The 10,344-nt window shown below is 42.0% G+C and overlaps 1 protein-coding gene across 2 annotated transcripts in view; it reads left to right on the forward strand.

Moving 5' to 3' along the window:
- c2h9orf85 (chromosome 2 C9orf85 homolog) overlaps positions 1–4,830 on the forward strand; it is a 9,296-nt gene extending 4,466 nt beyond the window's left edge. Inside the window, exons 4-5 of one of the 2 annotated variants that reach the window (XM_035998921.1) lie at positions 4,408–4,508; positions 4,539–4,830. In XM_035998921.1, coding sequence (XP_035854814.1) covers positions 4,408–4,508; positions 4,539–4,675 — 238 coding nt within the window. In that variant the 3' untranslated portion in view covers positions 4,676–4,830. Of the gene's footprint in view, positions 1–4,407 lie in introns of both variants that reach the window. The other variant, XM_031305148.2, reaches the window with a different exon arrangement.
- The last annotated feature ends 5,514 nt before the right edge of the window (positions 4,831–10,344 follow it).

Genomic DNA, 10,344 nt, shown 5'->3' on the forward strand with positions numbered 1-10,344 from the left:
TGATATATAGCTAAAATTAGCATATTGAATGCATGTTGCACAATACATGCACACAGTGGCAGTTCTATCTATTGTTATATTTCTGCTGTCATCATAGGTAACATGAAATCCAAAATGTTCCCACACACCAGACTATATACAACGCTGGAGCATCCTCCAACTGCGGGCAGCCTTCCTTATCTCTCCCACTTGACATTTCTGCACGTGACGTGACCTGCAGCAGCAGCAGCACTCCACTAGAGGAGTGGTCGGCTCGCCGCCTCTCAAAATCTGATGAAAATCTTTTAAACTGACCTTTGTCGATCAAAAAAACCGACAGATTCAGCAACTCTATGGCCTATTTCTCTCTTAAAATGTTTTCAGAAACACGCTTCGGTGAACTATTTTCGTAAAATACGAGATCGTATTCAGAACGAGACGCCATTAGAGTCTGTTTTGAAATTCGGGAGCAGCAAGACCCACGTGTTGCGTTCATCACGCTCATCCCCCTCGTCGTTTATATACTGTCTATGGTCGTTTCCAGTAAGTGTTTTAACATAGGTGTGTAAAGTGGGCACTACGGCAGTAAGTGGTTAGTGCACGTTAACAGTGGACTGACGAACCGTGCAACGCACACACGCTCCGAACAGAGACGTGTGAACCGAGCGGTTCGGATGTTTTTTCACAAACTGTACCACCCCTAGTATATAGGAATATCCCCCCCGATGGAGTCTAGACACTGGTGGAGGTGTGGAAGGGATAAAGGAAGCCTGAAGATCTGGATGGACGTGATGTGAAGCGGGGCGTCTGACGGAGGAACCCCAGCCACTGGGAATGATGAGAACCGGATGTTAATGAGGTGGAGGAGGGTCGCATCGACAAAAACGTAGCAACAGGTTTTTTTTTTTTAACTGAAACGGGTGCGTTGAACACCCTGCACTCTGCCTTTTTATTAAGGCTGCACAATATATCGTTTTTTTCATCCCCATCGCAATATCAACTGGCACAATAGACACATCGCGAAAGGCTGCGACATATTGCGTAAGACACTCAAAAAAATAGCATTATTTGAAAGAAAAATATCATTAGAAAACTGCACTTTATAATGTAACTGTCATTCTTTTATTAGTGATGCCTTTTATATTCAATTCCATGTTCAATTTGTTCAATTAAATAATGTTGGAAATTCTTTATTCTTTAGATTTTTTTTAAATTCAACAAGCAATATTTTGTATTTTAGCAGAATACTGAAAGCAGCAGAAATGCAGAACTGAGTACACTTTATCTGTTTATCGCAAGTAGTATCGTTATCGCGATATTCAACAACGTTATTGCATATCGCATATTTTCCTCATATCGTACAGCCCTACTTTTTATTACCATGGGTTTACAGACATGTCTCTGCTGATTGGGCATCACCTGTGACACACCCACCACGTCTGTAAAGTAGACGAGAGCAGGCAGCAGCAGCCGGGGGCGGTAACAAAAAGCTGTGGTCAAGTTGGACAGTTTACAGCCGTTTCCTGCAGCCTTCAGGCTGAACAGGAAGTCACAGAAACACTGTGGTCTGATTCAGATTTAATAAAATGTTTATTCAGACCCATATATCAGCTTTTACACAATCTCCAGCTGTTTTTATTATGACAGAGTAGCTGTCAAAATTCTCTACATGTGATCTGTTGCTGATTTTAATTAACAACAGACTGTAGATGAGCTGTAATCTGAACAGATTTAGTCTCTCTGACTTCTAAACGTAACTATCAGCCTCACAACATGTGTTCTGTACAGAATAAGCCTTTAAATCAGACAAATAGCAGTTAAAATCCCTCCAGTTCAAAATAAAAGAAAGTTTATATACAACGTCATCATGTTGAGTCAATTGTGAACCAATCAGCTGTCAGATCAGCTGAGAGGCCGGCGTTTCCCAGCATGCCCCTGGGTCCGCCTGGGTCTTGCAGTCGGTGAAAAGCAACTGCGCTGCTTGCGTCTCAAACCTGCGGCCGCCTTGATCTCGTGAGGTCATCGTTGCCCACGTATCATGACGTCAGAGCGAGTCGGACACAAATCTAACCGGCACGCATTGGGCGGCGATCGCCGTGATCGATTCTGCGCAGACCTGGCTCATCTCGAACGAGCCTATTGTAACTCAAAGCCGTTTCACACCGTTCCGAGGGAACATGTCATTCAACCAGGAAACCGTAGCAACACGGTGCACACCGTTTTGAGATTGAACGTACCCCTGATTTAAAGTTTGAATGCAACAACGCGATAGCTCACAGAGATTGTGGCAAAATCTGTTCAACAGAAAGAGAAAGATTGTAAGATTCTGGAGAAACACAACTTCCTTAATTTTGACAATTTTAGAGGTTTTTTTTTTTCAAATCTGTGCACAGTGTACAAAATTCTACATGGCTTGGCTCCCACCTATTACATTATTACATGATTTTGTCTATCTCCGCTCTGTTAGCTCTGTAAGATCCGCCAGAACAGCCTCCATACATATCTGCACAAATCATCAGCAGGCTAGAATCGATTATGGTCTGTCACTGCAGCTTGCAGAATGGCCCAGGTCCGCATCGCAATGCATCATAGAAATTATAAATTTAAACAACCCTAGCAGATATAAATTAAAGTGACTGTGGTACATGGGCATACATGATATCATCTCATATCGATCGCAGCGAAACGAAATCGTACCTTTGTGATATCAGAAAATATTGTATCGTCCAAAGAACGGATATCAGATCGTATCGTGATAAAACTTGTGATTTACACCCCTACTTGGAAGCAGATGACATAAGTCCTTCCAGAAAAATGTGGAGTTTTTTTGTGATTGTTGCGGGCAAAAATCCTTGATTATGCGGCACGTTTTCTTAAAAAATGCGATGGAATATGCGGGATATTTATGCAATTTTATGCGATGAAATTGCGGGAACTTGCAAAAACTGTGGTTTCCTCGTGGCTTCATCGCGGGGTTTGCAGCTTTTTGATGATGTTCACGTCGCGTAATTACATCACTTCATAACGTTCCCATGGCAACAGGGGAAATTGGCTGCTCTTGTGTGAAGTAAACGCAACATTTTTCAACTTTCTGCTAAGATATATTTGACTTTTTTGCAACGAAAATGTGGGGATTATGAAATCATGCAAACCCCGCATATTTTGCGCGGAAATCAGCAATTTATGCGGCGAAAGTGCGGCGTATTTGAAAAAATGCGCCCCCCCCCCCTCCGCATAAATACGCGGACTTTGGCTGATTATGCATGGAATTATGCGATCGCATAATCGCGTTTTTCTGGAGGGACTGATAAGGGCTGCTCCATTATGGAAAATATCATAATGACGGTGGTGAGGGAAACAAGAAATAAAAACAGAAACTCTCAAAATGAAACTGCTGATTCACAGTCATTAAGTCGTTTCCTGTATATCGGTAGTTGAATTTAAAAGAAATATAGACACTTAATGATCCATTTCTGTGTAAAAGGGCCGCACTCACCTCACATAGAAAATATAAATAGAAGACTGTCCTATTTTTACGCATGTAGAGCAGATCTCCGCGGAGCAAACGCGCCACTACACACTGCTCTCTGCCCGGTGTCGCCAGATTCATAGATTAAGAAGCGAGCTTGTGACCGGGAGGTCGTCGGTTCAATCCCCAGACCGACAGGATAAAATCTGGGTGGGTGAAAGTAAAAGAGCAGCGCTTGTCCCTCCCTCATTACCACCACTGAGGTGCCCTTGAGCAAGGCCCTTAACCCCCAACAGCTCCAGTGGAGCTGCTCAGTGGCCAGCAGATCAGACTGTGGTTGTACTGGGCAGCTTCCAGGTATGAATGTGGAACTGGGTGAATGTGATCAGGGTGTTCCTGCAAAAGAGAGGCTGCCTCTCAGTGAACCTTCCCTGAATAAATAAAGGTTTAAAAAAAAAAAAAAAAAAATAGTGGAAGCATAGGATTGGAACGTCCGCTCCGCATACGTTACGCGTGCAATGTAGCCAGCCCGTTAAGTTCAAATGAATTGAACTTTTAACGGAGAATTCCGGTCGATTCCAACACGTAGCTCTGTTGTTTGTAAATTTGGAGTGCTGTCAGTAGCGAGAGAAACTAAACCAATCGGTGCTGCCTACACCGTGTTATCCTCCTGCTACAGTTAGCATCCAACAGGCTTAAACAGGGCAAGTTTTAAACGTGTTTTTAGCCTCAATAGTCAGATTTGCTGTGTTCCCTCGGAAGGAATCACTTCACATGGGTGTGCACTTGAGCATGTTTAGAGGCTTAAAACACGTTTTAAAACTAGTATATTATATAAAGTATAATTATATAATTTTGTCATTCATTTTGTTAGGGGAAACACTGTAATCGCTATTAAAATACCATTAATTGCACGGCCCTAGATGACATTTAGTTTCTCTCTCTCTCTCTCTGTGCAGAGTCAACTCACAAGAGGACAAGACAGAGGAGGAAGAAGAAGATGGTGAACAGAAGAAGAAAGAACGAAGGAAGAAGAACTTGGACGACTTGGACAGCGATTGTGATGATGATGACTTAAGCGACCTCGGAGATGATGATGATGATGATGATGATGATGATGATGATGATGATAAGGAAGACAGTATTGACAGGGACTCAGAACCAAAGAAGAAACAGAATAAGTCAGATGTGCTCCCAGATGTGTCCAGAGTCAACATAACGGACTGAAGGCAGTGAGAGGGTCCTTGTTGTTCCACTTTTTTTAACATGTATACTAAACAAGTTTTCTACTCAAAGTACAGTATCAGGTTTGAGATGTAACTATATGTACATTAAGTTATGCAAATTAATAAATGTTGCTGGTTTTGATGCAGAACCTGGAATATGAGTTCATGTCAACTATGTCCGTCACCTTCCGCTCTCTGTGTATTGCCGGTTTTTAAAATCCCGTCGCTACGGGAAACAACAACAAACTTTGATCTAACGAGCTACACGCTGAAAATAGCAAGTTTTAAAATCAAATTTGGACGGTGCAACAAGGCAGACCTGCTTGGTTCTTTCAGGGAATGATTGTAAAGATTTACAAAGAATATGTTTAGGGCATTTTCTCTCTAACTGAGACGTTTTGGGACTGATTGGTGGGATTGCTGTGGACGAAGTACACATGGAGATACACTGGTAAGAGCTAATGAGGTTTAACCATGTATCCAACAGCCGGCGGGGTCAGCCCAATGTTCCCACAGCCCTATGTTCCCACAGCCCTATGTTCCTAGCCTGACAAGCCTAAGGAACTCACAATTGGCAGGGCTCAATCCGAGGGGCGGGATAAACAGTTGTCTTTCAAATTCCCTCTGCACGCAATAGGATAGCTCTACAACTAACCAGAGCAGCGCTAGTTGATAGATTAAACTTTTGCCGTATCCAGTTGGCAAAACTCTAAACACATCTTCCTTTTTTAAGAATGACTTCAGTGCCATTCTTTGTTCTTTTCTCAAAGAAAAGCTGAACTCCAAGGCATCCAGAAGACCGCTGTTCCCAGCAGCAGCCGCCATAAGCCCCGCCCACTGACTCTATACACGATGTGATTGGCCTGACCAGAGTTTGGTTTTTCCAGCTCGCAAGCCAGCGGAGAGTGCCTAGACCCCCCCTGGCTGCAAAATAAATTTGCTGCTGCTAGGGTGCGTCTAGATATCTAGGCTACTATGTTCCCACATTTTTCTTAAAATTAGGCCTTATGTTAGGGTTAGGGGGTTAGGGTTAAGTGAATGTGCACTTAGATTAAATGTTTGCAATAAACAAAGAGATGGGTGCACCAGATTTACCTGAAAGCTACATTCCATCTGTAGTCCATTGCTACTGGATAATAGGTTGGGTGTAATTGGCTACCAAATTGGGATAAAGGGGGATCAAATCTGATACAAATTAATGAAAAAGGAAATATGGGAACATAGGGCCTAATTTTGGAAAATAATCTTAGAAATGTGGGAACATAGGCACGCTCCCCGGCCGGTAGCTCACGGTGCTCTGTACCCGGCTCAAAGTCGCCTTTTGTCAGCTAACTAACTGTAAAGGCTGCTAAACTCAACGATTGTCGCGTAAGCGGCCGGTGGTCACCTAATTTCATAGGATATCATACGAACTTATTCATGAGAATGTGTTGAATATTTCACAGGTAATAAGACAGACATAATGTTAAAATAAAGAAATAAAAAACATTATTACAGCTTGTCATAAATGTTGATTAAAGCAACTGTTAATAGTTAGTTAATAGTTTTAAAAATATCAAAGAGATACAGCCTCTCTGCTGCCGTCACGACTGACAGAAAGAATACATGGTGCAGCCAAGATACTTCTAATTGAAATACATCCGTTTGAAATTCGTGCTGAGCGTCACGAAAAAAAAACCAGAAAATTTGTGTCATTGTGGGCTACACAAATCAATAGATTAAATTTTATGACTATTTCACGAACTGCCGTGAGACTGGGTTGTTAATTTAAACAAATTCCTAAGGATCCATTTCACCATGACAGCTTTTCGACTTTGAACATAAGAAATGCTGCCCTTTTTTAACTGCCTTTTACACTTCCCGTCACTGAATAACCTGCAGTAGCATCTACAGTTGAGTGTGTTGTCATCCATCATGTGGGGTTGATATATTTAAAGGAATGTGGCAATATTTCAAGCATTACTTCCCCATTAGGATACGGGACATCATGATTTATGGATGGATTTGCCACTAAGCTCATAGGATGCCTATTTATGAATGTCGTCTGATGCATTTCTCACGTGGCTTTGTTCTGATTAAACACAAGACGATAACTTCAACATCCAAGCGTGTGAAGACACGATGTGAGTCGCGCACGTGCAGGACAGCCGCCATCTTAGACAGCTCGCTACAGCAACACCTTTTGGGTATTTTTTATACCAACTGCCCATAAAAAAATAAAAGGAAAATTGCATTTCGTCTTGCGTCGGTAACTATGTGGTTTGTCCAAGTGGTGTTGCCGTAGCGAGCTGTCAAAGATGGCATCTGTTCTGCACATACCCGATTTCACCAAGGGGGTAAGCGTCTGTCAACAACCCGTAGATCCTACGGCGCCATTTTGATGCTAACAAGCACTCACCCCCCGTTAGCATCCCGTTGACTGCCATTCATTTTGACATCACTTTGACAGAGAATAACTTTACATCTGAAGAGTTTAAAGACTCTATTTGTCCATTGTTTATTTCTAAAGAAACACGACAATATATAAAAGGCTCCATTACCTTGTACCTCACGTTATGGCTCCGTAGCAGACGTTTTTATAAAAATAGGCTAACGATTGTGTCATAACCACGGGACTTACTGTCGCATAGTAGAGGAATTACCGTATAGTACAGGAGAAGCTCTCAGGCAGTTTGGACTTCCATTAGCTGTTTAAGTTTAATTACTAATGTTAACTATCATTTTAGTGATCAATAATTAGCCTGTGTCCATGTTACCTCCTTACATATACCTACGCTCTCCGTCTCTGCTAGATTGGGAATGATTGAGATTTCTCTTGGCACAGCTACCAGAAGACTTACAACTTTCAGACACGTCAGACATTTACGTCGTCTCTCTCAGTTGGAGGCTGCTCAGTAACGCTCAGCCATCACCGGAAAAGTGCTTCTAATATCCTTCACTGGTCTCCGTCCAGAGGATCTGTTGGTCCATTCTTATATACAGTCTATGGATGTCACTGCCCGATGTGATTCGAGCGCAGATGTGAGTCGCGCATGCTCAGATTTAAACGGTTTACGGCATAACGCGTCATACTGAAATTTGTGAAATCCATAAAATAATAAACTTTTCTCTTTACATACAATAACAGAATATGGAAATCATTTCAAAAACGTTTTAGCAATCTATGATCATTTGATTGCTAACATTAGCTCAAAACGCCATTCAAGTGACAGCCTTTGTTGTGTTTCATTGCTAACTTGTAGCCAGCAGTGAACGAACTTCGTTACGTAGGTCCATTTTTACTGTATTGACATTACAGAAGTCTCTCGTTAGCATCTTGTAGGGTACTTGTCGCAAAGTGACGCATGCGCAACTCACATCTGCTCTCGACTCACATCATGCATTGACAACAAAGCCCAACAGCGTGGTCCCAGAATTGAAAATCCCACTACCCACAATTCTAAGCGTTAACAACGACGTCTCTGATTGGTGGAGCTCACTGTTACCATGGAAATGTTTAGCGAACCTGAGAACGGCTATAGCTGCTACCATTAAAGTCTATGATCGTTTCTGTTCAGTCTTGTTCCTTTGCCTTTTATTTTGTTTCCAAATGACCAAACGTAACCAAACTGGAAGTGAAGTAACATCTGGTTTTAATCCTAAACACCATCTTTTTCTAAACTGAACAAAGTAGTTTTGGTGCCTAAACCTAACCAAACTGTATTCTTGCTTTGCCAGACCCTCCTCCAAAGCGTGCTGTAGGAAGGTCTGGCTAGTCCACACAGAATTCCTGGATGGGAGGAAAACATGCTCTGGTTTAATGGCATTTATTTAAACCAATCACAATCGTCTTGGGCGGTGCTAAGCACCGGAGAAAAGCAGCGGTGCCGCTGAAAAATAATCTCAGGAAGGAACTTGTTTTGGTGGAACGTGTGTACGTTTAAAAGTAGTTTTAGTCGTGCAACAGAAAACTCAGATTGGACAGATAGTCTAGCTAGCTGTCTGGATTTACCCTGCAGAGATCTGAGGAGCAGTTAACCACAGTCCTCAGAAATCCACCGGAGGTTAGAACGCCAACACAAAGAAAACCCAAGGCAACAGATATCTGGCCTAAATCAGTGAAATCAGGAGTAGTGATGTGCGGATCGATATCAATATTTACGCTCCCAACGTCTCCTGCTCTAGTATTGATTCTCATATAAAAAGATCGATATTTAAACTCAGTAATTTGGAGTGAGTGTTTATGTTATCATAAGTAACTTGTTGTCACCAGAAAAGTCTAATTATATCCGGTTAGGGGAAGGAACTACTTCTCCTTCCGCCGGTCAGTTGTGTGTACACTGCGGCTCTGTGACGGAGCCGGCCGCTGCAGCAGCCCTTCTTTAATTTCCCGCTACGAAGACTGCAGACTGCAGAGTGACTATGGCTGACCGCAAAAGGAGTCATGCCTGGCTGTATTTTAGCTGTAAAGACAGCAGTGACGCTGTGTGTGATGTGTGTGGAAAGACAGTGAAATACAGTGGTAACACTACAAACCTCGTTAAATATCTGAGGTTAAGTCATAAGAGTGAATATGATGATATAATAAAGAACAGCAAAAAGTGGATATGGAATATTTTGTGACAAGGTTAAGAGTAAAAACATTTTTTATTTGTGTGTAATTTTCAACCTGTTTTACTGTACAAGTCTCTGAGATTTTCTTTATAATTAAATAATATGAGAGTAGTTTATTGTCTTGTCATTATGTAGCTATAATTTGGAATTGGTAAGCCTACAGCCTACTTTTTTACTTTACTTTAAACTAGTTGTCACATCACACTACAAATAAAATACGTAAAAAGTATTGGTATTGGTATCGGTATTGGCAATACCAGCCTGGGTATTACTTGGTATCGGATCGAATAGGAATTAAGTGGTATCGCACATCACTAATCAGGAGCAATCCCGGAAGTGGAACGTCAAGGATATAGACTAACTAAACTGTGACCGTTTCACAACGTTAACGGCATGTTCAAAGCTACGGTATAGTGCATAGTTTCTGTCGCCCCCCATGAGGAATTTCAAAGTAATTACAACAAAACTGTCGGCGCATCCACATGGTACAAGCCTTCCGTGATCACCCCCACCCCCCCTCCACACAGCTGCTAGTAGCCAAGGAGGACACGGAGGATTAAAAAAACATGATGGACTCTTCAGAAGAGGTCATTATCTTCGCTCGAGTTTCTGCACGGGAAAGTCGTGATTTACTATGAGGAAACGTATCAAACACCATGGGAACATTATGTCAAACATGATTAAACAGGTCTGACAAAGAAGAACAAGTAACCACCAAGACTGTACCCAATATATGCTGACTGGCATGTGCAAAAAGAACAGTGTTTTGCAATATTTCAGTTATTTTAAAGTTCAGTTTCAGGAGGAAGTGTTCGTGTATGTTAAAGACCTGCTGTCTCTTGAAAGACAGATGGTACATAATGTCCTCTCTCGTCTTTCTACATTTAGCCTCTCTGCAGCTACTGGGGCCTCGTTTTACAGGCCAACAGTGATTTAAAGGGGTGATAGAATGGTTATATATGGTATTTCACACGGTTCCTTAAGGTCTCCTAATAGGTTATGTAACATTGGTTGGGCTGAGCCCGAGAGCTGTTCTATCGGTCCTGGTGCAACACTCTGAAATAGACCTGATTGAAA

Source organism: Sander lucioperca, chromosome 2, assembly GCF_008315115.2.
Source record: "Sander lucioperca isolate FBNREF2018 chromosome 2, SLUC_FBN_1.2, whole genome shotgun sequence".
Classification (NCBI taxonomy): Eukaryota; Metazoa; Chordata; class Actinopteri; order Perciformes; family Percidae; genus Sander; species Sander lucioperca.